The 19,352-nt window shown below is 41.8% G+C and overlaps 2 protein-coding genes across 5 annotated transcripts in view; both read left to right on the forward strand.

Moving 5' to 3' along the window:
* The window catches only part of LOC101465851 (integrin alpha-M), a 41,337-nt gene extending 33,455 nt beyond the window's left edge, over positions 1-7,882 (forward strand). For 2 of the 4 annotated variants that reach the window (XM_076887463.1, XM_076887459.1), the window contains one exon: positions 7,425-7,880. In XM_076887463.1, the coding sequence (XP_076743578.1) occupies positions 7,425-7,490 (66 nt within the window). In that variant the 3' untranslated portion in view covers positions 7,491-7,880. Of the gene's footprint in view, positions 1-7,424 lie in introns of all 4 variants that reach the window. The other 2 variants (XM_076887460.1, XM_076887462.1) reach the window with 2 other exon arrangements.
* Positions 7,467-14,972, forward strand: LOC143419842 (carbonic anhydrase 4-like). The gene is made up of 9 exons (XM_076887465.1): positions 7,467-7,530; positions 10,968-11,037; positions 11,146-11,172; positions 11,261-11,419; positions 13,233-13,381; positions 13,497-13,592; positions 13,769-13,847; positions 13,943-14,115; positions 14,230-14,972. The coding sequence occupies exons 2-9, from the start codon at positions 10,968-10,970 to the stop codon at positions 14,419-14,421; spliced, it is 945 nt and encodes a 314-aa protein (XP_076743580.1). The 5' UTR covers positions 7,467-7,530; the 3' UTR covers positions 14,422-14,972.
* Positions 14,973-19,352: the final 4,380 nt, after the last annotated feature.

Raw genomic sequence — 19,352 nt, forward strand, 5'->3', positions numbered from 1 at the left:
TATCTTTGCTTGGCAGTTTCTAAGGCCTCAGGTACTCTCAGTGGCAAGGGAACAATAAGAGAACAGCACCACCAAGGCTGGAGACAGAGCAATACTGGAAGAGCATATGGGAGAAGGACGCAACCCATAACGGCAATGCTCAGTGGCTAGTGGATCTGAGGGCAGACCACAGCAACCTCCCCAAACAGGATCCAGTAACCATCACAGTGGCAGATATCCAAGAAAGGGTCTCCAGTATGAAGAGTTGGACAGCACCAGGGCCCGACATGGTTCACGCCTACTGGCTAAAGAAGCTGACTGCACTCCACGAGCGTCTAGCAGCACAAATGAACCAGCTGCTAGTTAACGAGAGACACCCGGAATGGCTAACCGAAGGTCGGACGGTCCTGAGCCCCAAGGACCCCAAGAAGGGACCGGTCCCCTCCAACTACCGACCAATAACCTGCCTCAGTACTACATGGAAGCTCCTGTCAGGCATCATATCGGCTAAGATGAACAGGCACATGGGTCAATACATGAGCGGGACACAGAAAGGAATTGGCAAGAATACCAGAGGCGCAAAACACCAGCTACTGGTAGACAGAACAGTCAGCCGAGACTGCAAGACCAGACTGACCAACCTGTGCACTGCCTGGATTGATTACAAGAAGGCCTATGACTCAATGCCCCACAGCTGGATACTGGAATGCCTAGAATTGTACAAGATCAATGGGACCCTAAGAGCCTTCATCAGGAACTCAATGGGGATGTGGCGTACAACACTAGAGGCCAACTCCAAGCCCATAGCACAAGTCACCATCAAGTGCGGGATCTACCAAGGAGATGCTCTGTCCCCACTGCTGTTCTGCATAGGCCTGAACCCCCTCAGTGAGATCATTAACAAGACTGGCTACGGATACCGACTACGGAACGGAGCAGTTGTCAGCCACCTCCTGTACATGGATGACATCAAGCTGTATGCCAAGAGTGAACGAGACATCGATTCACTGATCCACACTACCAGGCTATACAGCAATGACATTGGAATGTCGTTCGGACTGGAGAAGTGTAGTCGGATGGTAACAAAGAGAGGGAAGGTAGTCAGAACTGAGGGGATTGAACTGCCAGAAGGCAACATTGCAGACATAGAGGACAGTTACAAGTACCTGGGGATCCCGCAGTCGAATGGGAACCATGAAGAGGCCGCTAGAAAAGCTGCAACCACCAAGTACCTGCAGAGGGTCAGGCAAGTCCTGAGGAGTCAGCTGAATGGTAAGAACAAGATCCGGGCCATCAACACCTATGCCCTGCCCGTGATCAGGTACCCTGCTGGGGTAATAGGCTGGCCAAAGGAGGAGATAGAAGCCACTGACATAAAGACAAGAAAGCTCCTTACCATGCATGGAGGGTTTCACCCCAAGTCCAGCACCCTGAGGCTGTACGCTAAGCGGAAGGAAGGGGGCCGGGGACTGGTGAGTGTCAGCACCACAGTCCAGGATGAGACAACGAACATCCAAGAATACATTGGGAAGATGGCCCCAACTGACCGAGTGCTCAGTGAATACCTCAGGCAGCAGAAACCCAAGAAAGAGGAGGGAGACGAGGAACCATCATGGAAGGACAGGCCCCTGCACGGTATGTACCACCGGCAGATAGAGGGGGTGGCTGATATCCAGAAATCCTACCAGTGGCTGGACAAAGCTGGACTGAAAGACAGCACAGAGGCACTAATCATGGCAGCACAAGAACAAGCTCTGAGCACAAGATCCATAGAGGCTGGGGTCTATCACACCAGGCAAGACCCCAGGTGCAGGCTGTGTAAAGATGCCCCAGAGACAATCCAGCACATAACAGCAGGGTGCAAGATGCTAGCAGGCAAGGCATACATGGAACGCCATAACCAAGTGGCCGGCATAGTGTACAGGAACATCTGTGCCGAGTATAACCTGGAAGTCCCGAGGTCAAAATGGGAGATGCCCCCAAGGGTGGTGGAGAATGACCGAGCTAAGATCCTGTGGGACTTCCAGATACAGACGGACAAAATGGTGGTGGCTAACCAACCGGACATAGTGGTGGTAGATAAACAGAAGAAGACGGCCGTAGTGATCGATGTAGCGGTTCCGAATGACAGCAATATCAGGAAGAAGGAACACGAGAAGCTGGAGAAATACCAAGGGCTCAGAGAAGAGCTCGAGAGGATGTGGAGGGTGAAGGTAACGGTGGTCCCCGTGGTAATCGGAGCACTAGGTGCGGTGACTCCCAAGCTAGGCGAGTGGCTCCAGCAGATCCCGGGAACAACATCGGAGATCTCTGTCCAGAAGAGCGCAGTCCTGGGAACAGCTAAGATACTGCGCAGGACCCTCAAGCTCCCAGGCCTCTGGTAGAGGACCCGAGCTTGAAGGATAAACCGCCCGCAGGGGCGTGCTGGGTGTTTTTTTTTATTATTTTTATATATATATATATATATATATATATATATATATACATACACACACATATGTGTGTATATGTGTATATATATATATATATATAAAAAAAAACACCCAGCACGCCCCTGCAGGCGGTTTATCCTTCAAGCTCGGGTCCTTGCCTCCCCTGCACCCTGGTGACACACCTTTACCCAAAGGCCCTGCATGTGTGGGTGGTTGTGGTGGAGCGGGAAGAGGGAGGCAGCTGGAGATGGGGAGGGAAGGAAGGGAGGGGCAAGTGACACAAGACAATAGACGCCCAAGCTGAGATCTTCCTCCACCTCTCCTGTATCCCCCCCTCCTGCAGAGTGAGTTCCTGAAGAGAGGAGAGCTCCTGCAAGGTGTAACAACCTCCCCCACCAGTTGAAGAGCCCCCCAGGTGGCTCGATGCACTGGCGGCACCCTGCGCCAGGGCCGGGCCCCCATACACCCACCCGCCCACAACCCCAGCAACATACCAGCCAGGGCCCCAGCCCAGAGACGGAGCGCCCCCAGAACCTCACGCCTGTCCCAGACCCACCCAGGGGCTACCAGGCTACCAGGTCAGTAACCCACGTCCGTCAGCACAGACCCTCCCCTAGCCCCACTGCACGCAGCCGCGAGGAAACCGTCACCTAAGAGCCAGCAGAGCCCTTAATAGGCCATGACCGCTACCCCGGGTTGAGCCCCCCAAGGAAGATGCTCCTGGGGAACCCCCTGACGCCCTAAGCCTGTCCCTACCCCCACACCAATTACAACAGCGAAGGTGGGACCAAACTATGACCCCCCCACCCCCACTAGGTGATGAAGCTAATCAAAGGAGCCCAGAGCAATTGATCTGATGTGGTGGCAGAGGCTGTATCAAGACTAATGTAATCTAATAGATAATTTCTATATTGGTTAGAATTAAGATTATTTTTCCAGTTCATGAGGACTGTTTTCTTGGCTATGCATAGGGCAGTGAAAACCATATGGGCTATATTGTTATCTGTAGTGACATTATCTAAGCTGCCCAACAAACACACTAAAGGGGAAGTTGGAATGTTACATTTCAGACACTTTGATAAGTCTTCACATATCTCGCACCAAAACTTCTGAACTGGCGGACAGCACCAAAGAGCTTTGATATAATTGTCCGGTGTATTGGTTTGACAGTGTGAGCAGTTGTTGGTAGACGTATAACCCATCTTGAACATCCTATGACCTGTATAGTGCACTCTATGTAGTATTTTGTATTTAATTAATTGAAGACTGGGATTTCTGATTAGATGAAAGGTTTTTAAGCAAATCTGAGACCAGAAGTTTAGGTCTAAGTTAACTGATAAATCCGCTTCCCATTTTGCAATAGGAAGTGATATTGATTCATCTGTTTTAAAAAGCATTCTGTATATTTTGGATAGTAATTTGGGGGTTTTAAGAGTAAGAAATTGAACCACACTTGGTGGTGTTTGTAGTTCAACTTGACCCGGTTTAAATTTCTTTTTTACTATGGATTTAATTTGTTGATATTCTAAAAATCTTTTCTTGTTGATCCCATATTGTGTAACTAGTCTGTCAAATGAAATAAATTCTGTTCCTTCTAGTATTTGTTCTAAATATTTGATTCCTTTACCACTCCAATCTGAAAAGTTTATCATATTATTGTTTTGTAATATGTCAGGGTTATTCCAGATAGGTGTACGTTTGCATGGGATTAATGAAGACTCCGTCAATTTTAGAAACTCCCCCCATGCTGTCAGAGAAGAGCTGATGCTGACGCTTTTGAAGCATTCATGTCGTTGGATGTTTGAGCTGATAAATGGTATATCTGAAATCTCTAGATTATTGCAAAGTGCTTGTTCTACATCTAGCCAAGGTTCATCTAAGAGGGTATGTTTTAGCCATCCTGAGATAAACTGAAGCCTGTTGGCTAAGAAGTAGTGCTGAAATTTAGGTAGTTCTAATCCTCCTTTATCCTTGGTCTTTTGTAGTGTTTTTAAGCTTATACGTGGGGGTTTATTTTTCCAAAGGAATTTGGACATACGTGAATCTAGAGATCTGAACCAATCTTGTGGCGGTTTAGTTGGGATCATTGAGAATAAATAATTTATTTTTGGTAAGACCATCATTTTTATAGCAGCAACCCTTCCCATAAGTGATATGGGTAGACATTTCCACCTAGCCAGATCACCTTCTACTTTCTTTAAAAGTGGGATATGGTTTAATTTAGTTAGATCTGCAAGCTTGGGAGAAACATTAATACCTAAATATTTTATATTTCCCGATTGCAGTGGTGTAGAAGAGGAATTATGGAAGGAGCAATTAATCGGAATGACTGTAGATTTTGACCAGTTATTTTTTACTCACCTAAAGTGCTCGTGCTCTCGTCCACTCCCCGCAAAAAAATTAGCAGCTGTGCGGTGTCTGTGGCATCGGTGCTCTCACTGCTTGTGATGGAGTAAAAATCAAAAGCACAAGCTTTATCAGACAGTTGCAGTTTAATGTTGGCTGACAAGTCTTCAGTGCGTCACACAACTGTATTTCTGGACATGCTGACGTTGTTGAAGTCCGGCACTTTTCCGGCCACATTATTTCAGTGACTTTAACGAGGCCTTGTTTTATGAGGTCTCCATCTGAAAAAGGCTTGCCATGTCTTGCGATGAGTTGGGTGACCTCATAGCTGGCTATTGTAGCCTTTTCTTGGACCTTTCGAGCACAAAAAAAATACTGTTGCTGACCCTGCAGGACAGCTACCCTTTGCTTTAATTTCTGCTCTCTCTCAGCACCAGTGTAAGATGCATAGGCCTGATGTTTGGTTTCATAATGACTTTGTACATTATACTCTTTCATAACTGCCACAGTTTCAGTGCAGATCCACCACCCGAATATGTCCTAGATTGAAGTTCTATAAGTCTATAATTTAAATGGTAGGTTTATTTGAATAGTGTGAGACAAAATAATAACAAACCCCCCCCCAGAAAATGCATTTCAAACCAGTTAGAAGTTAATTTGCATTTTCATGAATGAAATAAGTATTTGATTCCTGCAAAATGTGCTTTAGTACTTGGTGGCAAACCTTTGTTGGTAATAACAGGTCAGATGTATTTTGTAGCAGCAACTGAAACCTTCAGCTCCCTCCACAGATTTTCTATGGGATTAGGGTCTGGAGACTGACTAGGCCATTTCGAGACCATAATATGCTTCTTCTTGAGTCAATCCTTTGTTGCACTGGCTGTGTGTTTTGGATCACTATCATGCTGGAATACCCACCCAACCCATTTTCAATTCCCTGGCTGAGGGAAAGATGTTCTCACCCAAGATTTGATGGTACTTGGACCCATCCATCCTCCCTTTGATGCGGTGCAGTTGTCCTGACCCCTTGGCAGAAAAAACACCCCAAAACATAATGTTTCCACCTCCATGTTTGATGGTGAGGACAGTGTTCTTGGAGTCACAGGCAGCATTCCTCCTCCTCCAAACACACCGAGTTGAGTTAATGCCAAATAGCTCGATTTTGGTCTTATCTGACCACAACACTTTCACCCAGTCCTCCTCAACCCGTTCTCACTCCCAAAGCGTAACATTTTACGCTAGGTGACAAATCATCACCATATTACGTTTTCGGCTACCCACCACGTTCCTAAATGACGACCTCGGGAAACAGAGGAAATATGAGAACCGTCTGGACTGAATCTACACATGTTCGCTCTTTTTCTTCAAATCGTTTAGAAACACGCTATTTAACATCATTAAAGTCCTGGTTAAGGTCAGGAATAAGGTTATGGTCAGGGCTAGGGATAAGGTTAGGTTTAGGGCTGGAATACAGGGCTGGAACATCTACTACCGCGGGAGCGTCATTGCACTGGATTCCAGCCATAACCCGCCGCGTACCATAAGAACGCCGAAGGTCTCCTTTCGCGTTCCTCAGGAACGCCGCGGGACGTGACAAAACGTCGACATGTTACGCCTCGGGAGTGAGAACGCTCTGCCCTGGCCCAGTATGTTAAGCCAACTGTCACAAACCTGGGGGTCAAAGTGGACTTTGATCTGAAGTTTAATAATCAAATTAAGGCAGTGGTAAAATCTAGCTTCTTTCACCTCAGGCAGCTGTCAAAAATAAAGCCAATTCTTTCACGGCAGCACTTTAAGACAATGATCCACGCCTTTGTTAGCACTCGGCTGGATTACTGTAATGCACTTTATATTGGGGTCAGCGCATCATATATTACTCATCTACAGAGGGTGCAAAATGCCGCAGCTCGTCTTTTAACTGGCACTCGAAAGTTTGAGCACATTTCCCCTGTTTTAGCTTCACTTCACTGGTTGCCCGTTTCTTTTAGGATTTATTTTAAAATTCTTTTATTTACTTGTGAAGCTCTCCATGGACTCGCCCCATCGTATCTCTCTGAGCTGCTACAGCCTTATACACCCACCCGCTCTCTCAGATCAGCTGATCAGCTGCTCCTGAAGATACCCAGGACTGGGCGTAAACTTAGAGGAGATCGTGCTTTTGCTGTAGCAGCTTCAAAACTGTGGAACGAGCTTCCTTTAGAGATTAGACAGGCCAATTCTTTATCTGTTTTTAAGTCACTCTTGAAAACCCACCTCTTTACCCTGGCCTTTGACACCACGTGAGATGTTGGTTTTTATTTTTTTATTTTTTTTATTTCAGTTGTTTTTAGGTGATTCAATGCTGTTTTATCTTGTTTTTTGTTTTAATATAGGGCTGTTTTAATGTTATGTTTTATGTGTTTTATTTATTTGTTGTGCTGTTTTCTGTTATTCTATTGTTTTAACTTATTTTCTGTACAGCACTTTGTTCCTGTGCTGGGTATTTTAAAGTGCTTTATAAATAAAATTGGATTGGATTGGATTGGAGTGACACAACGTTTCTCTCACTGAAAACGCTACTTACAGATGAACAGAATCAAATTTTGGGGATTTCCTTAGCTGGATGATTGAGCATTCATCAAGATGCATCAAGTTAACCACCACCTCTGTTTTCTTGCTGACATTCAGATGGAGGTGATTTCTTCTGGACTACTCAACAGAGCTCCCTGTACTCCAGCTCCTACCTACCCTTAATACATCCAACTACTGTGGTGCCATCAGAGAACTTCTTCAGGTGGAGTGTTTCACTGTCGCACTGGTAATCTGAGGTGTACAAATTACAAAGGAATAATACTTTATGGTCAGTTTGACCATTCAGACGTTTTGCACTCTAACTCTATAAAACTATTTCCAGTAAACAGTTTTCTTCATTCATCCATTTTAATCTAACCTAGCATTTACTCTAGTCTATGTTGCTCTGAATGGAATGAACAGTGCTGTAATTTAACTTTATTTAAGTATTACAACAATCAAAATAAGAGAACTTTATTAATCCCAGAGGAGATTTTGTGGTAAGAGTTGCTCTTGTCTTTATTGTCTTGGAAATGCTCATGAAGGCTGAATGGATTGGTGCCAAAAGTACAGTTTCATGTATGAGTACTGATGAGTAATGGCTTGGTGTGTAAATAGTTACACACAAAGCCAGTTAATTTAGATCTTGAAAGTCTAGTTACACACCCAGACATCATTCAACATCAGTCATACATAAAACTGTACTTTTGGCAGCAATCCATCCAGCCTTCATAAACATTTCTTCTAGTTTCTGTTGCTCTGGATGGAATGATGAGTGCTGTAGTTTAACTTTATTTAAATCTTAAAACAATCAGAAACAGAGTACTTTATTAATCCCAGAGGACATTTTGTCTTAATAGTTGGTCCTGTCCTTATTGTCTTGGAGCAACTGTGATCACATAATTTTCTCAGGGATTAATAAAGTCTTCAAGAGGAAATGCTTGTGAAGGGATCGCTGCCAAAAGTACAGTTTCATGTATGAGTGATGGCTCTGTGTGTACGCAGACTTTCAGGAACCAAATTAAAAATGATAAAGTCTGTCTCCTCTCAGCTTGTATATCTTGTATGTAGTTCAAGGTTTAAGCATTTGATCAGATTATTTGGGGAATGGTGCTGTTGTCCTGTTGCTATAAGTTAAATTAAAGAATTAGGCCTAAATGTTATAACAGAAAACTTGAAGCAACAATTATTCAGAGGATTGTTTGAATTTCCCGAACTGGTTTCTGTGTTTCCCAGAAAGTACAGGGCAAACCACATATATGTTGAAGATTTTTATATTCGTAAATAGGGGTTGGTATAAAAAAAAAAAAATGAAAAACTGATAGCAGTCAAGGATTCAGTTTACTTCCTCGTATTCATCATTAATTCACACAAATAACATGATTCAAACCAAAACCCTGCGACAAAACAGCCTTTCTCTTGCAAAGGGCTGTTATCCCTTTTTCCTTGACAGTGCTTCAAGGTGAAAAAAACAATACTTAACCCTTGTATGCGCAACCTACCAATACCTACACTCTTCCACGAGAGGGGTCAAAAATGACCCCAAATAGAAACAATGCATTTTGCTATAAACTCAGATGTTATTCTTCAAAATATTTAAAAAAAAAGGGGTTGTAAGATTTTCATATTTGAGGTATTCCTCATAAAACATGATTGTGACATGAGGCCCTTTGCATTTTTATTTATTTTTTCATTAATTTTAAGAAATTGCAGTTTTTTATATCACTTGTATCACTTTTGTATGCTTGCTTGACATATACTGCAGAAGCTGGGTCTTCCCTCTGAAAGGCACAAGTTGTTCATCCACTGTAACACAATCACTGAGGATGAATTTCTGTCGGCAGTTGACCAGGAACAGGCCCCATATGTAGCAGAAATGTGGTTTGTGGCCATGTGGTTTGTTTTCAGTCGGTAGGCTCTGCTCTTCTTGTCATCAAAGTGCAAGAAACGGCGAATATCTTTAAATCTTTGAATTAACTTAATGGCCTTGTACAATGGGTTATGCAGAGGACTCCCCAAAAACACACAGACTGGTACATCCCAGTTCTTCTCACTTCCTGCAAGAATGGTCAGTCAAATGAAGGCCAGGAGCTTATGTTCGATTACATTTTCCACTCTTTTCCCCTGTCTGTGGCTACTCTTCATGCCTCCATGTTTGTGCATGTCAGAACCTCTTCTATTATATTATCAGACATGAACATCTTCCATGCATCTATTGGGGAGACAGTACTAAACCCAGGTGCAAGCCCTGGCTGACTAATTCAGAATATTGTGGCTAGAGCAGTAAGAGGGGCTCATTCTGTTAGACTCAATATCCATTTCCTCTTCAGAGGACTCATCAGAGGACTCCTCTGTATCTGACTGGCTTTGTTCAGTGGGGGGCACAATAGTCTGGGTCCTGTATATCTTAGATGTCAGATTCTGGGTCAATGCCTCCGATGGGTTCTTCATCCCATCCGTCCAGGATCACTTGTAGGGCAAGATCCACAGGGATCCTATTTGAACTCATAGCAGCCATGTTGCTTTAGATATTAAAAAAAAAACTTCAGAAAGGACAATGTTTGAAATGCACAGGAAACTATAAACAAGGCTGCACATAAATGGTCCGCAGGTGCGCATTCGCTGTCAAAATAAAAGACATGTACCAGATAAGAAGTTGGAACTCGCGTTTGCGTACATAAGATGTTCTGGAGGAGGACAGACATTTGTTCAGAACTCTTAAAGATGTCGAAGAACCAAACTCCATAAGCAATTACTTTGTTGTTCCTCCACCGCAAAAGAAGCACGTATTCTCTGAATTTCCGGGAATACTTTAATTTGACAGCGAATGCGTACCTGCGGACCACTTATGTGTAGCCCTGAGTATAAATCGTGTATGTTACTTTGTAAAAATTTATTCCCTTTTCTATCAGAAGTGTAAGTGGGACAGTCAGAGTTGCTAAGAATGAAAGTTTCATACAAGATTCCTTAGGAACTCCTTGGGGTCATTTTTGACCCCACTTGTGGAAGAGTGGGGTAGTGATACAAAAACTGCATTTTTATTTTTAATTAATGAAAAAATTAATAAAAATGCAAATGGCCTCATGTTACAAACATATTTTATGAGGAATACCTGGAATATGAATATATTACAACTTTTCATTTTAAAGATTTTGAAGAAAAACAACATGTGGGGTCAAATATGACCCCACATGTGCATCTAAGGGTTAAAAACAAACAAACATAGAGATCATTCCATGTAATTATTTTGCAGTGATGAATATCTAGTCACATGTCTTATGGAGGTGTTTTCCAGCCAGCAGCAGGGTTGGGCTGAGGGAATAAAAAGAGGGAGGGTGAGCTGAGCTGCATCTGATAACAGGTTGAACGGAGGCAAAGGTACATCAAAGGTAAGACACTGTGCTGTGCGGAAAAATTTGCCTTAGTCTAAAATAGAAGCTGACAGTAGAAATTAAAAGTTTAGCATTACTTAATTTTTATATCAATGTTCAAAGTTTATTTTTATGTCAATTTGCCATTTCAAACACTAGTGTATTATTAATTCATTTTAGTCAACTGATTGATTGATTATTATGATTATGGATATTATTATTATTATTATTATTATTATTATTATTATTATAGTTGTTATAAACATTGTGGCTTTTTTGCTCATTTCAGATGAAGTGGTTTGTAGCAGCTGCCTTTACTGTGTGCATCTTTGTCCCCCCTTCCTGGGAACAGGAACCATGTGTGTATTCATTGATGAGAATATTTTGTGAGATATTTCGAAAGAAGTGTTCCACAATATTTCTACTCATGGCATTCTGAATGTTAACTTTTTTCCCTTCTCATCCAGCCTGGTGTTATCACCTTCCGTCATGCAGTAAGTACCAAGTACATCTATTATCTATTATATGTTGCCCACTGGGTGACTGCACTTCAGTGACTTTATGTATCCTTTTTGTTTATAGATGAGTTCAACTGGGCAAAAAATTACTCCAACTGCAGCGGAACTCGACAGTCACCCATTAACATCGTCTCCGAATCTGCCAAACCGAACAACAACCTGTCTGAAATTCATTTTGAAAACTCCTCCAATATTATGTCCATTGAAAATAATGGGGAAACAGGTGAGAATGGTTCTTATACAGCGCTTTTCTACTCTGAGCACTCAGAGCTCAGAACTGGATTTATGGCTTTAAGATAAGATAAGATAAGACAAGATAAGATAAGATACCTTTATTAGTCCCACAAGGGGAAATTTCATGTTAAGGTTGCCGACCTATTGCATGCAATGGAGGCGCCATCTTACCCTCCGACCATACATACATTACACAAAAACATCACATGGGAAAGACAGGTCAGAAAGGTATAACAATGGAAAATGCACCACATGAGGAAAGATAAGGAGAAAAAATAACTCCCCCAGACTGAGCTCTAACGGGGGGTTCAGTTTGAGAACAGAAAAAAAAAACACCTCTGCACATAGCACATGAAAAAACTCTTAATACACCAAAGAAACACATGACAAGCAAAAGGGGTGGGTAAAGGGTGAGAGACAGCCAATATAGACAGTGCATTCGGGCCTGCAGCATAAGCGCTGGTCTCCTTGATCCACCGTCAGCATCGGAGGGGAATAAGTGTCGAAGGCGTTTGGAGGGGGAGGGGGGATGAGTGTACATCTGCATGTGTATATATGTCTGTGTGCGTGTGTGTATGTGTCCAGAGTTCAGCTGAGACAGTGTCCTTCGCCCTGCCAGGCTAAGTAAACAGTCTTCCAGCCAACCCAGGTAGAATGGGAAGAACAATCTAAACACAGTCGTTATCAGGGTGTTTTTGTTTGGCTCCAGCCTTGAGACCGCAGCTGGCGCCGAAAGGGTATCCGCATGAAGTGCTGGTGTTTTTTACTTTAGTGTGAACAACTCATATGAATTTCAAAGCTGTTCTAACAGTCTAACACTGGTCTCTCAATCTCCCGTTGGAGAGCCACGAGCTTCTCCATGATGTTATCAACCTTACGCTCCGTGATGTTGTCATTCTTGTGCTCAAAGAGCCGATTCTGAGAACTCACAACCACAGTGAGCTTCTCCAAGATGTAATCCAGTTTGCACTCAGAGATTTTATTCTGAGTATTCACGGCAGCCGTAAGCTTCTCCAAGATCTTATTCATGCTGCACTCAATGAGCCCATTTTGATAAACTCACTCCTCGTCCTATCGTTTAAATCCCAGCAGGCAGCCTTGTGGGGATTTGAACAGCCGGTTCCGCTTTCTTAATTCTTCGATAAGCCAGGGCCAAGCCAGCTCCGATCAGCAAGAACTCTGTTATCATGGTTCCGAATAGGTAGATATCTTCAGCGTCCTCGATCGACAGTCCCGCCAGGCATACGATCCTCCATGTCTGTCACCCGTCCATCGTGTATCCAGCAGGGAAAGTACCTCCAGGGCACTTGGGCTGTCCCGAGCCCAGTTAATCAAATCCATAATTCTCTTTTAGGTTTTAGAAACAGACTGTGAGAGAGTGTTCCAAGGAAAAGTAAAAACAAAAAGTAAAAAGCGACCGCCTTCGTCAAGAGCAAAAAACAGAAAGTAGTGACTACAAAAATGTTTTTGTCCCCTGAAAGTTCTGTTTTCGACTTACTTTAGCAACTACAAAACAAACAAAATAACAAAAATATGCTAAATTGTCTAACTGGAATTTCAATGCAGTTCCCTATCCTAAAATTAAATGCACAAGCCTTCCACCTGAGCATTTTCTCTTAGGTCTCACAGGTTTGGTATAAATTCATCCTGTTTTTGTATTCCCATTCTCTTACAGTCAGAGTTAACCTTACGAAAGAAGTTAACATTACAGGAGGGACTGGCCTTGCGCCTGAATGTTTCCTCTGACTCCTCGCAGGTTAGCTGTAACTTTATCGTGTTTTTGTTTTTTCACCTTCTTTCAGTCAAAGTGACCCTTGAGAGCGGAGTTAAGATTTCAGGAGGGGACCTGTCCGGAGAATATGACACCGTGCAATTCCACTTCCACTGGGGCAACGGCTCCTCTGTCCCCGGCTCAGAGCACACAGTGGATGGAAAGCGCTATCCTATGGAGGCACAGATTTTTTTCATTTTGTATTGATGATATTGACATTTCTTTTTGCTAATAAAATCTTAATATTGATATTAAAAACAAGAAAAAATCCAACTAAATAACTTACTTTTCCCAGTTGCATATTGTGAACACCAAGCCAATCTTCAATCGGAATATAACTGAAGCTGCTAAAGATCCCATCGGAATTGCTGCACTTGGTTTCTTTATTGAGGTGAGAGAAGCAGCAAGCAAGTTTTTATAATGCCTGCTGTCTACTTCAGATATAGCTGTTATGTCTTAGAGACGTCTTACAACGTCACTATATCATTGAGGTGTTTTTCCGTGTTGGTCTATTTTAAACTATGAGGTGGGGAAAACAACACAATCAATACACATTTTTTTTCCCAGGTAATGTCAGGCAACTCAACTGGTCAGCCGGAAAGCTGGCGCAATTTGACCTCTTACTTGGCCAACATCACAGAAAAAAGTAACATTTTTTTAAAAAAAAAACTCCTCTCCTGTTTCTGGCTCGAAATCGTCTCATTAATAGTTCCTTCATGTAGGCCTTGTTTCTGTCCTCAGACAAGAAAGTTTCGTTTAAATCGACTGCAGCTGGGTTTTCCCTGAAAGACCTGCTTGGCAATGTGTCTCTCTCTAAGTATTACCGCTACCTTGGATCTTTGACGATCCCCGCTTGTAATGAGGCGGTGGTCTGGACCGTTTTTAAGGAACCAATTAAAGTCAGCAAAGATCTGGTAGGTGTTATTTCATTTCTTCCTTGTGTCTCCTAATTATCATTGCTGCAAGCACATAAACACTGTTAGTGGTTCATGGAGCTAACTGGAAACAAAAAAATGTCTCACTACCAGATTGACCTCTTCAGCACCACACTGCACTTCAACGACAACACATCACAACTCATGACAAACGTCTACAGAAGTGTACAAAACCAAACAGATAGAATAGTCTGGACTCAGAGGAGCAACAGTTCTGCCTCCACAACCTGCTTCTCCCTGGGTCTGCTGCTCCTCAGCCTTACACTGGGCTCGAGTTGGAGCTAAAATAGAAAGAGGACATCATCAGCAACTTTGCTGATCAACCTGTTGCCTCACTTCAGCACATGCATTCTTTCCCCATTTAATTAAAACTGAGCTTCGCTGATTTCTAATGGAGCTCTTTATGTTTGACATAATCATAAAAAGTGTGAAAAGTAATTTATGAAGGTGAAGGCTTCCTCTGCTCCCATGTTATTTCTGCTATTTCTTGATTATGGCTACCTGCTGCAAAGAACTTGCCTGTTGTTACATATCAGTCTAGTTTACTTTAAGCAATGACATGCACAAGTTTTCATTTTGCCTCCATCAGTGCAGCTACTAATGCATTTAAAGTGCACTGGTAGCTAAAACCACAAAATGGAAAATGAAAACCTGATGACTCATTTATGAAGTTCATGTTATGAAGGCTTTGTGTGTTACTTTCTTAGATGAACAAAATTATTTATCAGGGATGCATATTGTTTATGTCCTTAATACTGTACTGTATTGCATGAAATGAAGAAAACTGTGACCTTCCTGATCTTATTAAATGACAATTAAAATTATTTATCACTCTTTCTTGAGTTTTACTGTCTTTTTTAAATTCTTGGAGGTTTCTGGGACTTTTAAAATGATACATAGCTCTTTCATAAGCTCTGCATTTGCTACCCTTAATTAGTGGAAGCCATCTGAGCCTTTGAGAGCTTGCTAGTTCTGAAAACACAAAAGTCCCCAGTTTTATTCTCTGTTGGTTCAAAACTTGTGAAGCCGCCAAGTAGGGACATTCTGTACTTAAGTAGAAGTACAAATACAACTGTTAAAAAGTATTTCAGCAAAAGTTGAAGTACTGTTTCAACTTCTTGAATCAAGTAGAAGTAAAAAAATGTACAGGCTCCGAAATGTACTCAAAGTAATTAAAAAGCTCTTTGGAGGATGTTTCTGTTTTTGTGTCTTATATTAACACAATTATAAAATAACTTTAGTCTAACCGTTTTTTATTCTAATTGTGCCCAGCTCAGATCTGAAGAGATAAAAAGGGAAATAAAAATACTCTATTTTCTGTTGCCTACATTGTAGAGGATGTCTTTGAATCTAAGCAGAAAAATTGGTACATTTAGAGGTTAAAGTGGATTCAGCAGGTGGGGGAACTCTAAAATCAGTTGTAGTGGCTCAGTGTGGGTAAAAGAATCACAACAATTTCTATTGAGCACTACAGTAGATTTTCCTGATGTACATGCTTTGATCAGCTGACCTTTGTGGATTTACACAACTAAATTGTACCACCTCAACTGCACACTTTTCACGAGTTGTCCTGGCTGATTTCCATTGCCCACACTGACTGTATGCATTTCTAGACTCTAGAAAGTTGATACAAAGGTTGAATTCAGTCACTGGATCTAATCAGGCTACTAGCATCAGCTAAATTTATACAAATCTCTGCTACCCTTTATGTAACCTGAATGACCATGAGCAATACAGCCACTGATAGCAGTCCCACACACTGTTCTTTACTTTAACCTCTTAGGACCTGGCATCCACACATGTGGACATCACATTTTGGGTTATTTAGACCAAAATACTTAATTTTGCTCTACAAGGGCCTGATATCCACTTACGAGGACATTATACTGCTACTGTTCTATTGAAAATTTAAAAAAATATCCTCATATATGGCTCTCATTTTTCTTAGAAACAAAAATTAGGTAAAAAAAAAAAAATCTGGTAATTCTTTGTTTTTACATTCATCAGGTCCCAATCAGCCCAAATATCAAAGAGAAATTAAAAATGCATGCCGTGGAAGAGTTTGGGTCTTAGGAGGTTAAATCCATTGCAGTACAGCAAACTAACCTGTTTATCCTGCACTGACCTGCAGAGTAGTTTCACACAACCTGATAGGGTGACCTAAAAAGTTGGACTCAGACGCAGGCTTCCAATGCTCAGTGAATTTATGTACAGTAAATGTCTGGCAGTACACTGTTTATGCTGTCTTTTTGATTTTGTAAAACTGGTGTGAGGGTAGAATTCAGTAAATGGATTTAAGCATCATTAGTTAAAATTTATATGAATCTCTGCTACACATGTAACCTTACTCTGATCATCAAATCGCAGCTGCTGTGCGCCAGTCACACACTGTTCTTTACTTTAAACCATCACAGTACAGCAGGCTAACCTGTTTGTCCTGCACCAACCTGCAAAGGTTTTTTTATGCAGTTTCTAAATAAGACTGTTAGTTTACCTCAGTTGTATTTACAGCAAGTTTCACAATTTAAAGAAAAATATAATGTCGCATGTACAGATCCAATATCTGATTTAAAAACACGAGAACTTACATGTGAGCTTTCCATTTCCAGTTTATCAAATACTACTGAGCACTCGTCTTCCTCGGACCCCCGTCTCTTACTCCGACTCGCACCTGCCTTCTCAGTTCCTCCATTCATGATGGTAAAGAACAACGCAGACGTGGCACCTTCGAAGGCCTCCATACTGATTGCTAAGTGAAGACTTGTGTAAAGGAATGTCAAACAGGTGCTACAGTGATTTCATTCTGGTAGTTTTAAATAGTTAGGAATAGGTGATCCCTCAGCAACAGTCTGTGAGCAAAGGTTTTGTAACCCAAACTTTTCTAGTCTACTACTAACTTAGTAGTAAGTCTACTAACTTTTCTTAAATTAGTAGTCTTAATAGTTTTTGTTTGGTTTAAAATTATATTCAGATACAAGTCTTGTTGTGAAAGCCAAATTTATCACATCTATGAACCAGATTATGGGCCTGCTAAATGTTGAACATCTTGGTTGGTTTTAAAGATGGGGAAAAAAGTAATTATCTTGTGCTTCTAAATAAACAAGTTAAATTCTATATCCACAATCAGAATCAGAAACATTTTGGGGTAGTCTATGATAAACAATGCCACATGCTTTATCTGGTCAGTGCTTATTAGAAATTGTAATGCCAAATACAGAAATAAAAATGTCACAATACCACACATTTAGAAAACCATTTAGACATAGTGGTGGATTTTAAATCGCTAATTTTATTAACAAGTACTATATGTGTTAGTGTAATTTGGTTGTATGACAAGTATATTGACTTTCTGTGTTATAAGTTCAAATCAAAGGATCAAGTCAGCTAATAAACAATTTTCTGTTTTTTTCTCCCTCTACTTGCTTTTTTAGTTTGTTTGATGCTCAGACCAGCACCCACAATACATAAAACTCTTACATGTCTAGAAAAGGAGCTTTTGGAAAGAAAGACATCAACTAAGTGGTAAGTATTTTGATTTGCCAAAATATTAGTAATCTTCAGTGTCATTTATGTTAATCATGCTAAACTTTAATCATACTTTAGACCTTAACTTCTCGCTTTATTTGTGTGCTGGCTTTACTGATCTTTCCCTTTCTTCTGTTTTTGGACTTGAGATATGACTGCTCTATGCTGTTGCTGCTCCAGTACATTCTGCGAGACATGCTGTGTAAGTAAATACAAACAACAACAGTTTGGTCTGAATTTTTTGAAAGATCATATCCCATATCCGCTGTTTTTGAACAGCAAAATTATTTTTTGTGCCCAAATTATTCAGCAGATCACCAGAAATAAAATTTAGTGGCGATTTTTGCGTAGCCCTTTTTAAAAATAAGCTTTCACGACATTAATGTGTGTTGGATGGTGGTCAGGGTTATCAAGACTCACAAGTGGGACACTGAATGTCATCTCTCCAGTGGGGAGTGAGTGCAGGAGGTTGAAAGATACTCATCTCAATGCACAGCTTGGCTATCTGCAGCTGTATGTTATTTACACTCAGTGAAGACAGGGGCTGAGCTGTCAACTGATCAAAACTCACAGGTCAGTTTGATCAGGTGGTGAAGGAGCATGCTGGACAGACCTGGCAAGCCCAATTGTATAGTGAGGGTGCACTGAGGATGCCTGACAGAGACCCCAGTTCAGCAGATCATCAACTCCCAGTTTCACAGCATTCTGAGGGAGGCTAGGTAGTTCTGCACTTCCATAGCTGGTTGCTGCTGCAAGGAGCAGTGGCCACAAGGTGGTTGATGCCTGTCGTGGTCGTAATTACCATCAAGCTGACGAGGGGTCCTGTTGGGCTTGGATAACCATCAGGTGGTGGATCCGGCTATCTCTGGAGCAGTTCACAGCTGAGTATGGAGCGGTGGGAATATTAATCATCAACTCTGTGTTCATGGCCCTCAGCAGGAAAAGAATGAAGTGCCCAATCTACATCAGGGATGAGTTGCTGCCTCAAGTGGAGGACTTTATGTATGTCAGGCTGTTGTTCACGAGTGAGCAAAGAGGGGAACAAGCTATCGACAAATGGACTGTTGTGGTGGTACAGACATCTGACAAGAATGATTCCTGTGCGTCTGTTGGGTGAAGTCTTCTGGCCATGTGCTAACACGAAAGGCCCCGGAGCAGAACCAGGACCTGCTGGAATTTCACTGGAGGAGGGGAGAGGGAGGGGATTCTTTATTTAGGCTGCCAGCTTCCTTGCAGATAAGTGTAAGAAAATTGATGGGTGTATGGATGGCATAATTGTTTATGTCAAAGTTACAGTATTTCTTTGGTAATAGTGTAATAATGCAGATTGTCAAACTTAAGATCTGTTCTACAGCAGATGCAGGAACATTTTTTTATGGAAATATCACTTAATTTTCTAAAGAATATGATTGTTTCCTTGCAGGACACCAGGACAGATGAGCTCTCCATCTCAGATGGTGTTATCAGTGAAGATGGCCAAATGCAGGTTCACAGTCATTGCATCTCAAACCCACATCCACTTCCACTGTACTTAAGGGAAATTACAACAATGTTAAAGACTTTCATCATTGCATTTGTATCACCTAAATCCATGACAGCCATTTAGGCAGTAATGCCAGGACGGAGAAACAAAACACCATTACAAATGTTACAATGTAACAAGCATCTGTGTTTGATTGTTAAACAACTGT

The sequence above is a fragment of the Maylandia zebra genome, linkage group LG8, assembly GCF_041146795.1.
Source record: "Maylandia zebra isolate NMK-2024a linkage group LG8, Mzebra_GT3a, whole genome shotgun sequence".
Classification (NCBI taxonomy): Eukaryota; Metazoa; Chordata; class Actinopteri; order Cichliformes; family Cichlidae; genus Maylandia; species Maylandia zebra.